This window comes from Macaca nemestrina, chromosome 1 (assembly GCF_043159975.1).
Source record: "Macaca nemestrina isolate mMacNem1 chromosome 1, mMacNem.hap1, whole genome shotgun sequence".
Taxonomy (NCBI): Eukaryota; Metazoa; Chordata; class Mammalia; order Primates; family Cercopithecidae; genus Macaca; species Macaca nemestrina.
Window position 1 is genome coordinate 130,230,338 of NC_092125.1, and position 20,434 is coordinate 130,250,771.

At 31.9% G+C, this 20,434-nt stretch overlaps 1 protein-coding gene across 3 annotated transcripts in view; it reads left to right on the plus strand.

Annotated features, from left to right (window-relative positions):
• Positions 1 to 20,434, plus strand: part of LOC105466263 (collagen type XI alpha 1 chain) — a 219,601-nt gene that overhangs the window by 31,883 nt on the left and 167,284 nt on the right. For all 3 annotated transcript variants that reach the window (XM_011715280.3, XM_011715281.3, XM_011715283.3), the window contains exon 4: positions 2,068 to 2,230. In XM_011715280.3, coding sequence (XP_011713582.1) covers positions 2,068 to 2,230 — 163 coding nt within the window. The remainder of the gene's footprint in view (positions 1 to 2,067; positions 2,231 to 20,434) is intronic.

Sequence of the window (20,434 nt, forward strand, 5' to 3'; positions counted from 1 at the left end):
GTCTGTAGAGCACAGCAGTTGTAGCAATGAACAACGCAGGTGAAGTTCCTCCACTCCTGGAGCTTAAATATGTGAAGTGCTGATAGTTCTGTGAATGAAAATAAATCAAGGTAGGAAATGTAGAGTGTACTATTTTAGATAGGGCAGTTTAATATGAATGAATCCTTAAAGTAAAACATGAGGTTTTACTCATATTTTTTTGACGAGGTTGCATTAAGCAAAATCACAAAGGAAGTGAGAGTACAGCCATGTAGGGATATGGAGAAAGAACAATCCTTCCAGAGTGAAGAACCTGTGCAAGGGGCAATAAAAAGACATCCTTGTGGTTGGGATGCCGGGAATCAAGGGAGCGTCTGAGCTCATGAGGTTATAGAAGGCTAGGGGACCCTCATATGAAGCAGAGTAAGGGCTTCAGTTTTTACTGTGAGTATTGTATTTGGTAGTTTTTAAGAATGCAGACCCTTGATCTGACTTATATTTTTAAAAGGTGGCTCTGGTTGCATAAGAGTAGAAGCAGAGGTCAATTAGGAGTCTAGCTGTGAGAGATGGCAGCTTGGACTAAGTTGAGACACAATGGATTCTGTTTATACTTCCGAATTTATGAACTGATAGAATTTTCTGACTATAGGAGTGTGTAGTATGAGAAAAAGAGAATAATTAAGAATGCCTCTAAGGCTAAATGTTAATTTAGTATTTTGAATATTATATATGATACCATGATTATGACATATCATTATCACAGCCTACATTAATTAAACAAAAATATCAAGTTTAGAGTTCTAATCAATTTTAATTATTGAAATTGTTTTTATTTTCTGTTAATGAAAAGCACATACCTATAATACTGGGAATAGTTTAAGTGAAGACACAGATTTCTTGGCATGAAGTATGTGTAAATTTTACTCTCACTCTATTAAGTAGCTCCTTGTATAAATCTTTGCTCAATTCATACCAAGCAGACACCTATGCCAGTTGAATGTTCTAGTGGAAAGACCAAAGATTAAGTGTATATGGAAATACACTTGGTCACCATGCCAAGTCACATGAAACAGACATTTTAGGAAGGCTCCTGCAACTTTTTGGGTATTTTATTTTATGGATCTAGTCCTAGACACTTCTGGAATATTAATCTAGCACTTTTCATTTGGAAAAAAAATAAAATACAAACCAGACTGGCTTGCAGAATCTGAGTGGGCTTCATTTAATGGTTTATGTTAGCACCATACATTGTTAATAAAACCCACCATTTTACAGTATGGTTAGGGAATGTGCGTTTCCAAAGGGCTGGCCATGTCTCCCCAGCCAAGCCTGTCATCACTGCTCTGAATTAGTTGGAGCAGTAGCTGCAGAGTGAATTGAGACTCTCATTCCACACATGTGTTGACTATGTTTTCTTTCAGTTTTCCACTTCCTGCCAACCCTGGAAAGAAGGAAAGATATTGTGTCTCAGTCTTGGATCCTGCCTACAGTAGTGATCTATAACTGTCTTGAAATTAAAGTGGAAAAATAATGAAAGCACTTGAAATAAATGTGAATAAAGACAGAGAAGCACATTGTGTTTTACAATTAGGACGTTGACTTGCTCTAGATGGAGCACTCATTCAATTAGTAGACATACCCTTTTACAGTCAATCTCAGGGGATCATTAGAGCAGATTTTTTTTTAAATGGAATTCCACTTTGGAAGAAAGCATTTACGTACTTGGAAACTATTACTTACCCCATATCCCACCCTAATCTCTATCAAATACCTTCATCAGGACACAGTGAGATTAAGCTTTTGTTACTACAACACAAAGTGAAGCAAAGGATGGGCACTTCCTTATCAGCACAGACAACTAATTCTACTGTGCATTTTATGCTGCTTGTGTCCCTTTGAGTACCTAGCACTGTTAGGTAAAGAGTAAGTAGTCACCTGTTAACCGGCTGCTTAATAAATGAGTCTACATTTTTTGTCTGATTTCAGTTCATTTTTATAATTTAAAATGCACAGTATTTTAATGTGAATACTGCTTTGGCAACCACTGGTTTTTTGAAGCTTACAAAAGAATTACTTGTCTTTTTTTAGGTGGCATCGGGTAGCAATCAGCGTGGAGAAGAAAACTGTGACAATGATTGTTGATTGTAAGAAGAAAACCACGAAACCACTTGATAGAAGTGAGAGAGCAATTGTTGATACCAATGGAATCACGGTTTTTGGAACAAGGATTTTGGATGAAGAAGTTTTTGAGGTAAAAATAAATCAAACTCTAAGCTGAATATTGACAAATCAAATGAACTGGGTTAACAACAGTAAAAATACTGCTTTATAGCAATATGTTGTAAAGCAAAGTTGAAACTCTAAAGGGTGACCTAGTTTCTTCCTCTGTGAGTATAGTGGTGATGTTTTCTATTCTTCAGTAAGAGAATGACCAGACAATGGTGACTGTAACGCCTGGGAAACATTTATAGGGATTGGTTGATTTGAACACAGACATGCTATTCTCCTGGAAAGGACAAACAGCTTAACTCTTAGTACTTTGTATTATTTTCTTTGCAGAAAAGAACACTTTCTTCATTTCATTCTACGGGAGGTTAATTTAGAGAGATGTATATACAAGCCATATGTTTTGCCTTCCTCTGTTCTTTGTGAATGTTTTTTAAGGTAAAATAGAGATCATATTGCAAAATATAAATTTTAAGTTTATAAATCACTTTAAAACATAATGTAAAGATCATGGTAAGATATTTCCATCTAATTATATTTCACTAATTATGATAATCACATTCTTTTAGTTCTCCAATCATTGGATATGGCAATTTATGCTTTAATTTTCATTTAGTCATTTTTTAAAAGAATAAATGATCTGAATTCTGACACAATTAAAGGATGCACTCTCCAGACATTATTTATTATTTTGGTGGTTGTTTGTAAACAATTTGAGTCATTTCTTTGTCTAGGTGTAACAAAGTAAAGCTGTGTAACATATTACAAATTAATAGACAGTTTCACCTGGAGATTTGCTATATTTTATGATGTGTGAATATACATATACACATGTGTACACACACACACATATATATACACAAACATACAGACAGTATGTATTTTCATAAACAGAACAATGTTCATTCAGAGCGTCAGCTAGACTATTTCGCTCCTGTACTTGTATATATAACCTACAGTGTAGTTTTATTTAAAATTTTTATTACAATTAACATTTGTGAAAGTTCCATGTTATTTGAGATACTATTATTTCTGACTTTTATCCACTAGTGTGTACCTAAGCCTTTAACTCTATATAAAATATTTTAAACTACCATATCATGCTGGATTATGTAAATGATAAACTGATTTGAGTAGTATATAATGGAAATAGATTCTCAGATCTCCCAATATCTAACATTGATTACATGCACATGATGATAAACAATTATTTAGTCTTTCAATAAATAAATATTAATATAATTTCTAGTCTTGAAAAACCTTCTTTTGAAAATAAAACTATTCATAAATATGTTTCATGTGAATTATGAATAAATTATAATTTATTTTTGTAACCTACACCTTATTTTCCAGGAACATAAATGTGTAAGACAGAGAAGAACAATATCAATGGAATTTCTTTCTTTTTTAAAAAATTGATTCTTAGCTTTGTAATATTATATGCCATGTTCTGAATCCTGGAGTAACTCCAGCTCTTTAGTTGGAGAAACTATTAAAACATTAAGAAAAGTAATGTTGAAAGGATTCTTTAATGAAACCTTTAGCGAATATGACAATGAGTAGTGAAAAATAAGTTTATTAAGCTGCTTCGCATACTAGAGTTTCATGAAACCCTATGAAGTTTTAAATAGAACATTTACTTACTATTAAGTGCAGTTAGTTTATAAAATGTTAATGGATACAGAACTTACTCTCTCAGGTTTATCTTTTACAATCTTTGACCAGTTATAGAGGGAAACTATTTTTACTTACTAAAAATATTGAGACTGCTTTAGAGTAGGAGTATTTGAATTGGATGAAATTTAGTATTTATATAATTCATATACTCAAATAGCCATCAGATATAAGATTCAGGTCTTACTTTCTAAATTATATTATTGTATGTATATATGAAATTTCAATAACAATTTGGTCTCTTTCCACTTGAAAATAGAACATGAAGAAAATAAGTAATTCAGGTATACAGATGTTTAGTCCGAATTTAAAATTCTCACTCTTTTGTAAAATTAGTTCATTCTACCTGATGTTAATATATCTTTTCGTAAAAACTGATTCAAGTATGTATTTCCTTTTATTTTTGGTTTATATTATAGTACCTATATACTTATGACTCTTTGCAAGTAAACACATAGAATTTAAACTAAAAATGACAGGAGAGAGAAATTGTACTGTCTATACATTATGTTAGTGTTTTATAAATAGTTGTGATGATGAAGATAATATAATACCAGTGATTTATTAGTCTGAAAACTAGAAATGTCACTTTTTCAGACATAGTATTCAAGCCTGTAATCCCAGCACTTTGGGAGGCCGAGACGGGCGGATCACGAGGTCAGGAGATCGAGACCATCCTTGCTAACAAGGTGAAACCCCGTCTCTACTAAAAATACGAAAAAGAACTAGCCGGGCGTGGTGGCGGGCGCCTGTAGTCCCGGCTACTTGGCAGTCTGAGGCAGGAGAATGGCGTAAACCCGGGAGGCGGAGCTTGCAGTGAGCCGAGATGGCGCCACTGCACTCCAGCCTGGGCGACAGAGCGAGACTCCATCTCAAAAAAAAAAAAAAAAAAAAAAAACAACCAAAAAACAAAAACATAGTATAAGTCAGATTTAGTTGCAGATTTGTTTAGTGTATGTAATTTCATGTATACACTACCCTACATTAATAGAATGGTACTACTATGGTAAAAAATACTAAACATGGTCATATTTGAGTTCCAATCTAATGACTTTTTAGAATTCAACTTTATACAGATAAAAGCAAAGCTGAAGATGATTTTAAAGTTTGAACAATTATAGTTTACATATTATGCTCATCATATGCTCATCACAGGATGAGCATATAGACTCATAATTCAGATTTTATAATTTCAGCATAGCAGAGTGAGTACATGAATTGATTTGGGGATGACAAAAATCTGATTTTGAATCCCAGCATATAGCTTAATATTCAACCTTTTCTGTATAATTACTCTATATCAGTTTCATATGGGAGATAGAATCTTCCTCATAGGACTTATAGAAAAAATGAGCCGATGTATGTACAGTCTTTAAGATACTAGTATAAATATAAATACATATAGATTTTTACACATACACACATATGTAATATAAATGTGGTTGTATGTTGTTAATTATCCATTAATGTGTACTTTTACAAACATTATTATAACTTCTTTTTCTTATGATTTTACAACTGTGATATTTCAAATACTTTTGATATGGGCTACTAACAGTGACCCATCTATCAGTCAAAAGTCCTTGTGGGTCCCTCTGTCTGTCTTCTGAAAGTCCTCATGGGTCCGTCTGTCTGGGTTCTAAATGCAGTACTTCTTTTCTGAGCCACTGCAGTTTTACAAAGTACCTTGTAGAGATTAGATACATTTGTCCCCTCTAGACAGAGGTAACACCTGAGTGCAGACCTTAATAAGTGGAACGTGGTCTGACTTAATGAGTATTTCCATGCAAGCAAAAAAAAAAAAAAAAAAAAAATCCTACCAACACTAATCAACAGCCTTGATTTTTTTTCCTGCTTGATAAGATTCAAAGATGTGAGGAAAACTAAATTAGAAGAATTGTATTGCTTGTATTTATTATCAATACAATTATTTTTGGAGTCTTTAAAACAGGAAAATTTCTTTACTAAATAGCAAGTTATAGCCATTGTTCAAGTTTTAAAAACATTGTTATTTCTATTTTCTTTTTTTAAAATAAAACAGATTATTGCAGGCCTTTTATATTTTTTAACAAATAGCCATCTTCGGGGAGATTATTTATTTCATTGAAGCAATGAGTAAAATATGACATATGACGGCCATTTGAGTAGAAAAGCTTTGTGATGAATATTTTGCATTTTTTCAAACTACTCAGAAAATATTTTCAATATAATTTTCTATGGAGAAACCAATGAATAATAATTTATAAAAGCTATGCTATTTGATAATTCTACAAGGCCTGAAAAAAGTAAGATTATCAAACTCTTTTGAGATAGCTTTTGAGATGGCCAAAAGTAAAGCCACCTCAAAAGCCATTAAGAGTTTGATTATTGCTTTATGGTGTCCATATATCTTTTTAATGCATATATTATCCAAGATACACACTTAAAAGTTGAATTTTAGACATAGTTCTCCTGTAGAACAATGTTATAAGATGGAGATAGCCTTTCCATTTATCCACTTTTCCCAGTCTAGATGCATTTAGTTCATGTTTTTTTGTGATTTTTTTTCTAAATTTATTGAGTTATAATTGAATCACAGTAAACTGCAAATATTAAAAGTATACCATTTGATCAGTTGTGACTGATGTATACAACTGTGAAACCATCATCATAATCAATAAAATAAACATTGCCATCTCACCCAACAGATTCCTCATCACCTTTTATAATTCATTCCTTCTTCTATACTAACCCCAGACAATCATTAATTAGCTTTTTATCACTGTAGCATTTCTGGTACTTTTACAAATGGAGTTATACTGGATGCATTCATTTTAACTTAACTCATTTTAACTCATTTTTCTTTTCCCTGTTATTAACAGTATGTCGAATTATGTTGATTGATTTTTCAAATATTTAAAAACAACTTTTCAATCCTTAGAGGTCTATAGACCCTACTGGTGATGTAGTATGTTGTCTTATTTATATAACATACAATTCAGTTCTTACTCAGTATAATGATCTTAAGATTTAACAATATTTTTTGTATTTAATATTAATATTATTATTATTATTATTTTGCTGAGTAGGATTTTAACACATAGCTAAACCAAAATGTGTTCATATTCACCCTATTAGTGGGCATTTGTGTTGTTTCCAGGTTATGGCTTCTATAAAGCCACTATGAACGTTCATGTATACATTTTGCTTTGTTTGGTTGAATACCTAGACGTGGAATGAATGGGTTATTTGGTAGGTGCATGCTTAACATTAAAAAAAAAGAAAATTGTCAAATTATTTTTCAAAGTGGCATTAACCATTTTATACCTTCTTCAGCAGTATATGAGAGTTCCAGTCATTATGTATCCTTGCCAGCCTCTGATATGTTCAGTCTTCTTCATTTTAGGCATTCTAGCTAGATGCATTGTAGTGTTACATTGTGGTTTTAATTTGCACTTCTCTCTTGACTGATGATGTTTGCATTTTGCCAGGTGCTTGTGGGCCATTTATGCATACTGTTTTGTGAGGTGTCTTTTCAGATGTTTTGCCCATTTAAAAAAGTTGAGCTGCTTGTCTTTAGTTTAAGGAGTTAGTTTAGTTTTACAAAATATCATGCATATAGATTTTTTGTCTGATAAATGTTTGCAAATATTTTTTCCAGTATGTGAGTTGCCTTTTTTTTTTTTTAATTTTCTTAATGGCGTCTTTGAAAGTGTAAATGCTTTTAATTTTGATAAAGTTCAATTTATCAGTTTTGTTATGTTTTACACTCTGTGTTCTAAGAAACTTTTACTCTAAGATCACAAAGATTTTCTTCTATTTTTAGTATCAGAATGTTGTTGTTTCAGGATTTGCACATAGGTCATGTCCCATTTTGAGTTAATATTTGCATATAATGTAAGGTAAAGGTCAATATTCACTGTTTTCTACATAATGATACCCAGTTCATTCAACACATTTTTCTGAAACGACTTTCTTTTCATGATTTGTGTTGTCTTGGTCTTTAAAACAGAAATTAATTGACTACCAATTAGTGCACCTATTACTGAACTCTCTACCTTATTTTATTTATTCTTTTATTTTTTTTTACTAACACCAAAATATCTTGATAACTATAGTTTTACAGAAAGCTTTTAAGTCATGTGGATAAATACTCCTACTTTTTGTTCTTTGTAAAACATTGCTGTAGTTAATTTTGGCTCATTTTCATTTCTACACACATGTTAGAATAAGCTTATTAATTTCTACAAAAAGTTGTAGTTTTAATGGGGATTTCATTTAAGCTACAGATCATAATGAAGAGAATTGAAATTTTGAAAAATCACAGAGTTTTTCTATTTCCTGTACGTAGTATAACTCTCCATTTATTTTGATCATGTTTAATTTTTTTACAATGTTTTCTAGATTTCAGGGTAAATGTCTTGGATATCTTTTATTTAATTTGTTCCTAAGTATTTTTCTCTTTAGTGCTACAGTAAATGAATTTGTTTTTAATGTCATATTTGAATATTTTCTTGCTAATATAGAAAACACAATTTTTCGTATTAACCTTGTGTCCTATAGCCTTGTTAAATTCATTTATTAGTTCAGGGTTTTTTTTTTAATGTAAAAAATTACATAATCTGAAAGTAGGGAGCATTTCACAAGTTTTCTATTTTTATGCTTTTTACTTGTTTTTCTTATCTTATGGCAATCAGTGGGATATATATTGAATATGGCATTTATATATATTGAATATAACTTGTGTAAGCAGGTATTCTTACTTTCTTTTCTGACCTTATGTGGAAAATAATTCAGTCTTTCAGCATTAAGTAGGATGTTGGCTGAAAGTTTTCATTGGATGCTGTTTATCAGTTGGAAATTTACGATGTCTTAGTTTCCTAAATAATTTGTTATCATAAACATGTACTAAATTTTGTAAAATGCTTTTTCTACACCTATTGAAATGATCATGTAGGTTTTTTTTTTCCTGTTAGTAAGTTGAATTACATTGATTGATTTTTCAAATATTTAGAAACAACTTTTCATTCCTTAAATGTATATAGAGTCCTCTGTAGTCATGTAGTATATTATCCTATTAATATAACATATAATTTCATTTTCTAAAATATCTTTAAGAATTTTTAGTCTATATTAATGAGGTATACTAGTCTATGAATATCTATATTGATAATGTCTTTGTTAGGTTTTGATAGCGTTATCCTGGCACCATAAACTCATCTGCTCAGTGATCTCTCCTCATCTATTTTCTGAAAACTTTCTTATATTACTGATGTTATTTCCTTCTTGAATACAGGATAGAATTAAGCAGTGAAAATTTCAGGCCCTGTTTTCTTTTTAAAATTGTTTTAACATATTCAATTTCTTTACTCGATACAGGTTAATTTAGTTTTTATGTTTCTTGTTGCGTCGATTATGTTGTTTTATTTTTTCAATAAATTTTTCTAGTTCAACTAAGTTGTTGGATTTGTTCATATAAAGTTGTTTGTAGCATTTCATTGTTTTAAATTTTAATGTCTTTAAATTTTCTACAGAAAACTACTTTTTATTCCTGATATTAATAATTTTTATTTTCCCCCAGATCAATAATTTGAACAGGTACTTGAAAATTTTGTTGGTATTCTCAACAAACCAGTTTCAGGCTCTGTTAATTATCACTCTTAACAGATTCATTTATATTTCATAATTATTTTTTTCTATCATAAATTTGAAAATGAAAAATTATCTAGCCTCTCAAAATATAGGGTTATTATTTCAAGATTTATTTTTCCCAGTATAAAAATTTAAAATTACACATTTCTCTCTAAACACAGGTTTAGCTGCATACCACAATTTTACTGTGTCAGTTTTTATGGTAATTTAGTTAAAATAATTTTCAATTTTTTTTTATTTTATTTCTAGCCCACTAATTATATAGTGATGTTTAATGTCTAGATATTTGACCTTCTCTTAGTTTTTTGGTATTGGTGTCTAATTCTGTTGTCTTCTGAGAATAAATTTGGTATGATCTCAATCCATTTAGATTTACTGAGATTTGATGTATGGTCTAACATGTAGTCTGTCTCAGTTAATGTAATAATGCCCTTAAAAACTAAGAGCATTGTGAAATTGTTCGATGCGGACTTTTATAAATGTCAGTTAGATCTTTTCTTATTTTTCTTATTTTTTTGTCTGTTTGTTCTATCAGTCATAGAGGAGTGTTAAAATTTTCTACCATAATTGTAGAATTGTGTATCTTCCTTTTCATTTTGCCATTTTTTGCTGCTTATACGATATTCTCAGGCACATGCACATTTATCATTGTTGGATCTTTCTGCTTGTCACATTTTATTATGAAATATTTGTCTTTATCTCCACTAGTATTTTTTGTCTTGAAGTCTACTTTATGTGATATTAGAATGGCCACTCCTTTTCTTGTTAACCTACAATTTGAATGTAATGTATTTTTTATGTCCATTTATTTTCAAATTATGTGTCTGCATAAAGTGTGCCTATTAGAGTCAGGTTATTGGGGGGTCTTTTTTTTATCCCGTCTATATATTTCTGCCTTTTAATTGGTGTCATGAAACTAGAAACATGTAATTTACATTATGCCACTGATTTGTTATTGATATGGCTGGATTTAAGTCTGCATCTTATTGTTTGTATTTTCTTTGTACTCTCTGTTTTATGATTCTTTGTTCTTGCTTTCCTACCTCCAGTCTTTTTTTTTTTTTTTTTTTTTTTGGTGCTGAGGGTTTATTTGAATATTTTGTAGTATTCCATTTTGTTTTACCTATTGGATTTTTGCTATATTTTTTATTTAAGAAGGAATTTTTATAAGAATTTTAAAATTTGTGCCAAAATTTTATGATGTATTTATTGCTAATAATATATCATTGTATGTATGTAATGTAGAAACCTTTCCATCTCCTTGTCATACTGATCTGTATAGCATAGTTGTCATACTTATTAGACCTGTATATATTGAACATACCACCAAATGTTATGATTTTTGCTTTAAAGAATCAAATGTTTTAAAGCTTTTAAGATAAAAATATAATTTTATATCTAAGTAAATATTTGTTATTTCTGTTTATCTTTTATTTCTGAAGCTCCATATTTTTCTAGGGTACACTTTTCCATCAGTCTAAAAAGTTTTCTTTAACATCTCTTGTACAGCAGATATGCTATTGATATATCCCTTGAGTTTTCTTATATGTGAGAATGTTGTTCTTTTGCCTTCATTACAGAAGGATATTTTCACTAACAGTAGAATTCTGAATTGACAGTTTTACTATTTTAGCACTGTAAAAATGTTGTTCCACTGTCTCTGGCCCCTGTGTTTCTGATGCACAGTTCACATTCACATTGTTGTTATCATGTGCTTGATGTACCACTTTAGCTGCTAGTAAGATCTTTTTTCCCTTTATTTGCTTTTCAGTAGTTTGACTATGAAGTATGGTGTCATAATATTGTTTGAATTTATTCTGTTTTGAGTTTATTAAGCATCTTCCATCGGTAAATGAATGTTTTTCAACAAATTTAGGAAGCCTTCTCTCTTTAAAGTTTCTACTTTGCTGCTAAGTACTCTTATATTTTCATTATTTTCAATAGGATATCACTTGCTTCTTGGAGGAGAGTTATAATAGCTGTTTTAAAAACTCTTCCTGAGAGTTTCAATGTCCACCCGATCTCAGGGTTGGCATCTGTTTATTGCCTTTGTTGCTGTTGTTGTTAATAAACTATCTTTATTTTAGAGTATATTTAGGTTCACAGGGAAGTTGAGCGGAAAGTACGGGGAGTTCCCATTTACTCCTTGCCCCACCCCAACCTACACCCTTCCCTATTATCAATATCCCATACCAGAGTGTGAATTGATTACAACAGATGAAACTACATTGGCTTATCATTATGACCCAAAGTCTATGGTTTACATGTTCACTCTTGGTGTTGCACATTCTAAGAGTGTAGACAAATATGTAATGACATGTACTCACCTTTTTAATATCTAAAAGAATAATTTTACTGCACTAAAAATCTTCTTTTCTCTACCTAATCTTCCTTTCTCTACCTATTGACGGTTCTCTCCCTGATTAACCCCTGGAAGCTGCTATTTTTTTTTAACTGCTTCTATAATTTTGGCTTTTCCAGGATGTATGTAGTTGCAGTCATACAGTATGTAGCCTTTTCAGATTAGCTCCTTTCACCAAGTAATATGCATTTAAGGTTCTTCTATGTATTCTCTCTCTCTGTCACCCAGGCTGAGTGCAGTGGCACGATCTTGGCTCACTGCAATCTCCACTTCCCTGGTTCACACCATTTTCCTGCTTCAGCCTCCTGAGTAGCTGGGACTACAGGCGCCCACCACCACGCCCGGCTAATTTTTTCTGTGTTTTTAGTAGAGAAGGGTTTTCACCATGTTAGCCAGGATGGTCTTGATCTCCTGACCTCGTGATCTGCCCGCTTCGGCCTTCCAAAGTGCTGGGATTACAGGTGTGAGCCACCGCACCTGGCCCTCTTCTATGTATTTTCATGACTGATAGATTCATTTATTTTTACTGCTGAATAACATTCCACTAGCCGGATGTGGCACATATTTATCAATTTATCTACTAAAAAACATCTTGGTTGCCTCTAAATTTTGGAAACTATGAATAAAGCTACTAGATAATTATGTGCAGGTTTTCATGTGGGCATAAATTTTCAAATCATTTGGATAAATACCAAGAAGTGTGATTGTTGTACGAATATGCTTTGTTTTATGAGAAATTGCCAAACTGTCTTGCTGTACCCTTTTGGATTCCCACCAGCAAGGAATGAGAGTTTCTTTTGCTTCACACCTTTTCCAGGAATTTTTGTCATCACTGTTTTGAATTTGCCCCAAAACAGTACTATTTCCTTTTGGTATATTGTAGTTTCTCATTGTTGTTTTAATTTGCAATTCTCTAATGACATATGATGTTGAACATATTTTCATAGGCTTACTTTCCATCTGTATATCTTCCTTGTTGAGGTGTTCAACATTTTTGTGCATTTTTAATTCAGATTGTTGGGTTTTTTTTTATTGTTGAATATTGAACTTTTTGTATATTTTGGAAAACAGTCCTTTATCAGGTATGTCTTTTGCAAACACATTCTCTTGATATGTGGCTTTTTTTCTGATTTTCTTGATACTGTCTTTTCAGAATAGAAGTTTTAAATTTTAATAAAGCCCATATTATCAATAAATTGTTTTATTGAATATATCTTTGGTGTTGTGTCTGAAGAGCCATCACCATACCCAAGATTATTTAGGTTTTCTCCTGTATTGTGTTCTAGGAGTTTCATGGGTTTGTGTTTTACATTTAGGTCTATGAATCATTATGAGCTAATTTTTCTGAACAGTTTAAGGTTTGTATTTAGATATTTTTTTGCATGTGGCTGTCCAGTTGTTCCAGCACTATTAGTTGAAAAGATTATCATTGCCCCATTGTATTTCATTTGCTCCTTTTGTCAAAGATCAGTTTAGTATATTTATATGGATCTTTTTCTAGGATCTTTATTCCATTGATCTGCTTATCAGTTCTTCCACCAATACTACCTTGTATTCATTATTGTAATATTATAATAGTCTGAAAGTCAGATAGTGTCAGTCCTCTTTGTTCTTTACCTTTAATATTGAGTTAATTGACAATTCTGGATGCTTTTCTTCTTACAAATTTGGAATATGTTTGGAAAGATCCATGAAATAACATTCTGGGATATTAATTGGGAGTGTGTTGAATCTATAGATCAAGCTGAGGAGAACTGACATCTTGACAGTGTTGAGTCATTCTATCCATGAACATAGAATATCTTTATTTTTCAATTTGTTTGATATCCTTCATCAGAGTTTTGTAGTTTTCTTCATATAGATCTTATATTGATTTTGTTAGATTTATACATATGTATTTCTTTTTTGAGTCCTCATGTAAATGGTGTTGTGTTAAATTTCAAATTATTCTTAAGAAAATGATTGATGTTTTATATACCTTGTATACACAACCTTGTAACAATCATTTATTATTTCCAACTTTTCTGTCAATTATTTTGGATTTTTTACATAGACAATTACGTAATCTGTGAAAAAGTTTAATTTTTCTCTTCCCCATCTGAATACATTTTATTTTCTTTTCTTGTCTTATTGCATCAACTAGGACTCCCAGTATGATATAGAAATGCAATATTAACAGAGAACATCCTTGCCTTGTTTCTGATCAGTTTGAGAAAATTTCCTTCTGTTCCTAGTTTTCAGAATGTGTTTTAAAATCATGAATGAATGCTGTATTTTGTCAAATGCCTTTCTGCATCTATGATATGATAATTTATTTATTTTTTTAGCTTGTTGATGGTGATACTAATTTATTTTCAAATGTTGAAACAGCCTTGCATACTTGGGATAAATTCCACTTGACTATGGCATTTACTTATTTTGTATACCATGGGATTAAATTTGATAATATTTTGTTAAGGATTTTTGCATTTATGTCCATGAGAGATATTGGTATCTAGTATTATTTTCTTTTAATGACCTCACCTGGTATTGATATTAGGATAATGTGGCCTCATAAGATGAGTTAGTAATATTCCTTTTGCTTCTATATTCTGAAAAAGATTACAGAGAATTGATATATCTTTTTCCTTAAATGTTTGATAGGCTTCACCAGTGAACCCATCTTGTTTTCTTTAGAAAGTTTATTAATTTTTTATTCAATCTTCTTATTGGACATAGACCTTTTCAGATTTTCTAATTCTTTATTTATGAGTTTTTGCAGATTGGATCTACCAAGGAATTCATTTATTTCATCTAATTTATCAAATTTGTGGGCACACAGTTTTTCATAATATTATTTTATTATTTTATCATCCTTTTAATGTCCATGGGATCTGTGGTGATATCTCCTTTTTTTTCCTGACAATAATAATTTGTAACTTCTCTCTTTTTTACTTAGTTGGTTTAGCTAGAGGCTTATCAATTTTATTAATATTCTGAAAGAACAAGGGTTTGGTTTGGATACTAATTCTATGGTGACTTTCTGCTGTCTGTTTTATTATTTCTGCTGTAATTTAATTTTTTTTCTTTTGTTCTGTTTACTTCACATTTATTTTGCTCTTTTCTGTTTAGATTCTCAGAATAAAAGCTTAAATAGTTGATTTTAGACCTTTTCTCTTTTCTAATATTTCATTCAATGCTATAGGTTTCCCTCAAAGAAAAGTTACATTTTGATTTTTATTTTGTTTATAATATTTTTAAATTATTCCTGAGATTTTGTCTTCAATCCATGTATTAGTTAGAAGTGTGTTTTTACATTTCCAATTATTTTGGAATTTCCCAGCTATCTTACTGTTACAATTTGAGAGCAGATATTGGATGATGTATAGTCTTTCAAATTTTTAAGAGTTTTCTTTTTGGTCATGAATGTAGTCTATCTTGGAGAATGTCCATGTGAACTTTAGAATGATGAGTAATCTGCCGTTGTTGGTTATAGGAGTATATATATATATACACACACACACACACACACACACACGCAAATTATGTTTTTTGACTAATAGTGTTTTTTAGTTCAACTTTGTCCTTACTAATTTCTGCCTGCTCTATCTTTTTTACTGCTGTTAGAATGGTGTTTACCATTTAAATGTAATAGTGGATTCATCTATTTTTCCTTCCAGATCTATTAGACTTTGCCTCAGGTATTTTGTTAGGTGCATATGCATTAAAGATTGCATGTCTTATTGTTGTACTGACCTTTTTACCCGTATTATCATGTAATGCCTCACTTTATCTCTAGTACTTTTCCCTGCTCTGAAGTTTACACTGTGTGAAATTAATTTAGCTACTCTTGTTTTCTTTTTATTAGTTTTAAAATGTTATACCTTTCTTTATATCTTTCCTTTTATTTTGTATGTGTTTTTATATTTAAAGTGCATCTCTTGTAGACAACATGTAATTGAGCCTTTTTTTTTTTGTCCCACTCTGACAATCTGTCTTTAATGAGAGTATTTAAATCATTCATATTAAAGGCAATTATATATATAGTTAGAATAATATTCACCATATATGTTACTATGTTTTATTTATTGCCCTTGTTTTTTGTTTCTGTTTTTATCTTCCACATTTTTTCTACATTCTGTGGCTTAAGTAGAGCATCTTATATGATTATGTTTCTCTCTTTTCTTCAAATATCAATTATACTTCTTTGTAAATCTTCTTTTGTTATTTGCCCTAGCATCTTTCTTTCTTCCTTTCTTTCTTTCTTCCTTCCTTCCTTTCTTTCTTTCTTTCTTTCTTTCTTTCTCTTTCTTTCTTTCTTTCTTTCTTTCTTTCTTTCTTTCTTTCTTTCTTTCTTTCTTTCTTTCTTTCTTTCTTTCTTTCTCTTTCTTTCCTTCCTTCCTTCCTTCCTTCCTTCCTTCCTTCCTTCCTTCCTTCCTTCCTTCCTTCCTTCCTTCCTTCCTTCCTTCCTTCCTTCCTCCCTTCCTTCCTTCCTCTTTGTCTTTCTTTCTCTCTTTCTCTCTCTCTTTCTTTCTTTCTTTCTTTCTTTCTTTCTTTCTTTCTTTCTTTCTTTCTTTCTTTCTTTCCTTTCTTTCTTTTTCTGTCTTTCTTTTTTTTCTTTTTTGACATGGTTTTGCTCTGTCATGCATGCTGGAGTGTATTTTGTGATCACAGCGCACTACAGCTTTGATTTCCTGGGCTCAGGTGATCCTTTCTACATCAGCCTCCAGGTAGCTGGGATTACAGGTTTGTACCACCATGGATAATTATTTTCTATTTTTTGTGGAGATATGGTCTCACTATGTTGTCCAGGCTTGTCTCAAACTCCTGGGTTCAATAAATCCACCAGCCTTGGCCTCCCAAAATGCTGGGATTAAAGGCACGTCCTGCTTCACCTGGTTAGGTTTAAATATGAATTTACACCTATTCCAAGTCAACTTTTAAATAACACTATACTGATTTATGAGTAATGCAAGTACCTTATAAAAATATTTCCAATTCCTCTCTCCTGCCTTTTCTGTCATTGCCATCATTCATTTTACTTATACATAAGCATATATACAGTGAAATCCATTATTGCTATTATTATTTTGAAAAAGCTGTTATACCTTAGATCAATTAATAAGAAGAAAAAAATTACCTTCATTTATTCATTCTCTGAATATTTTCTTTATGTAGATTTCAGTTTCTCACTTACATAATTTTTATTATTTCTGAAAAGCTTCTTTTAACATTGCTTGTAAGGCAGGCCTACTGGCAACAAATTCCTCAATTTTTGTTTGTCTGAGAAAGTCTATATTTCTCCTTCATTTTTGAATAATGATTTCTTAGGTACAGAATTATAGGTTGGTGGTATTTTTCTCTCAACACAATATATTTCACTTTATTCTCTCTTCCTTACATGGTTTCTGAGAAGTCAGATGTAATTCTTATCTTCACTTGTGTAGGATAGTTGCTTTATTTCCCCCTTCTGAATTATTTTAAGATTTTCAATTTATGTTAGATTTTCTGATATTTGAATATGATATTCCTAGATTTTTGGTCTGATATTTGAATATGATACTCTTGGATTTTTGGTTTGATGTCTGACATTAATTTGGGGGAAGTTCTCAGTCACTATTGCTTCAAACGCTGGTTCTATTCTTTTCTCTGTCTCCTTGTATTCCTATTGTGTATAATCACTTATTTTGTAGTTGTCGCAAAGCTTTTAGATATCCTGTTTAGTTTTGTATTTCCCAGCTTTTTTTCTCTTTGCTTTTAGTTTTGGACGTTTTGATCATCAGCTCCTCAAACTCAGATTCTTTCCTTAGCAGTGTCTAATTTACTAATGAGCCCATCAAATGTATGCTTCATTTCAATTATTCAATCAACAAATTTTTGATTATTTGTTACAGTTATCATCTTTCTGCTTGCATTAGTTATTCTGTTCCTGCCTGTTGTCTACTTTTTTATTAACGCTTTTAGCATGGGAATCGTAGTTTCAAAAAGTCCTGGAATGGCAATTCCAGGCTTTCTGCTATATCTGACTCTGGTTTGATTCTTATTCAGTCTCTTTAAACTGTGGTTTCTCTTCCTTGCAGTAGGCCTTTTAATTTTGTGTTGAAAAGTGAACATGATGCACTGGGTAAAAGAAACTGTGGTAAATAAGCCCTTAGCAATGTGGTGGTAAGGTGAGAGGGGAAGGGACTCATTCTGTGATTAGGTCTCAGATTTTGGTGAGCCTGAGCCCTGGACTTTGAACTTTATCAGTGCTTCATAGTCCCTTACCCCATGACCTTAGGTGGAACAAGATGGCTGAAGGGGGCTGGGGTTATTTTCCTTCTTCCACGTGGAAGTCCAGAGGGAGCTGTAGTAGGAAATTTCGTTTCTCTCACACTGAATGATCATGCTGAACTGGAATTAGGCACAACATACATTGTTATATCATGCTTTGCTTTATGCTTTGCAGATATTGCTCTTGTTACAAATTGAAGGTTTGTGGCAACCTTGAACGAGCAAGTCTGTTGGCATCATTTTTTTCCAGCAGCATGTGCTCACATCATGACTGTGTCATATTTCAGTAATTCTCACAATATTTTAAACTTTTCATTATTATTATAAGTATGGTTTATGGCACCCCAAAACCATTACAACTGTAACATTAAAAATCTCTCATCACATATCACCATTTCAGTTATAACAATAAAAAGATTTGAAATGTCATGAGAAATACCAAAATATGTTACAGAGACATGAAATGAGCATATGCTATCTTATATATAATAATAATATATGCAATAAGTTGGTAAACTTAAGTGATAAATTTTTTTGTGTGTTCTGACTGCTCAGCTGGCTCAACTGACCAGCTGTTCTCAAATTCTCTCCTCCTTGAGTCTCTCTATTGCCTGAGACACAGCAATATTGAAATGAGGTCATTTAGTAACCTGACAATGACCTATGTGTGTTCAAGGGAAAGGAAGAGTCACAGGTTCAAGTGTTCAAGAGTCACTTGAAATCAAAAGCTAGAAATGATTAAGCTTAGTGAGGAAGGAATGTTGAAAGCTGAGATAAGCCAAAGGCCAGGCCCTTTGTGCCCTGTGAATGCAAGAGTTATGAATGCAAAGGAAAATATTTTGAAGGAAATTAAAAGTGCTACTCTCATGAACACATGAATGGTAAGGAAGCAAAACAGTCTTATTGCTGATATGAAGACAGTTTTAGCAGTCTAGATAGAAGATCAAACCAGCCACAACATTCTCTTGTGCTGAAGCTTAATGCAGAACAAGGCCTTAACTCTCCTCAATTCTGTGAAAGCTCTCAGAGGTGAGGAAGCTTCTGTAGAAAAGATCAAATCTAGCAGAAGTTGGTTCATGATGTTTAAGAAAATAAGTTGTCTTCATAACATAAAGTGCAATGTGAAACAACAAGTGCTGATACAGAAACTGCAGACAATTATTCAGAAGATCTACCTAAGGTAAATTGTTGAAAGCTGCTACACTAAACAACAGATTTCTAATGTAAACAAATCAGCCTTCTATTGGAAGAAGATACCACCTAAGACATTCCTAGAGAACAGAAATCAATGCCTGGCTTCAAAGCTTCAAAGGACAGCTTCAAACTCACTTATTAGGGGATAATGCAGCTGGCTACATTAAGTTGAAGCCAGTGTTCATCTACCATTTCAAAAATCCTAGGACCCTAAGAATTATACTAAATCAATCCTGCTGTACTCTATAAATGGAACCACAAAATCAGAATGATAGCACATTCATTTACATCTTGGTTTACTGAATATTTTAAGCCTACTGTTGTGATCTACTGCTGAGAAAAAAATGATTATTTTCAAACTATTACTGCTCATTGACAATAAACCCAGTCACCCAAGAGCTCTGATGAAGATGTATAAGGAGATTAATGTTGTTTTCACTCTTGCTAACACAACATCCATTCTGTAGCCCATGGATCAATAGTAATTTCAACTTTCAAGCCTTCCTATTTAAGAAATACTTTTCATAATGCTATGACTGCCATAGATAGTGATTCCTATGATGAATCTGGACACAGTAAATTAGAAACTTTCTAGAAAATATTCACCATTGCAGATGTCAATAAAAACATTTGTGATTCATGGGAGGAGAAGTTTGTTTCAAATCTCATGGGTGAGTTTGAGGCATTCAAGATGGCAGTGGGGGAATTCACTGCCAATGTGGCAGAAATAGCAAGAGAACTAGAATTGGAAGTGGAGATCAAGGGTGTAACTGAATTGCTGTAACCTCATGATAAAACTTGTACAGATGAGTTGCTTCTAATGGATAAGGAAATAAAACTGTTTTTTTTTTTTTTTTCTGAGATGGAATCTGCTTCTGGTGAAGAGGTTGTGAATATTGTTAAAGGACATCAAAGGATTTAGAATACTATATACACTTAGTTGATAAAGCAGCAGCAGGATTTGAAAATATTTACTACAATTTTGGAGGACGTTCTGCTGTGGGTAAAATGCTGTCAAAAAGCATCACATGCTACAGATAAATCTTTTATGAAAGGAAGAGTCAATTGATGTGGCAAACTTCATCATGGCCTTATTTTATGAAATTGATACAGCCA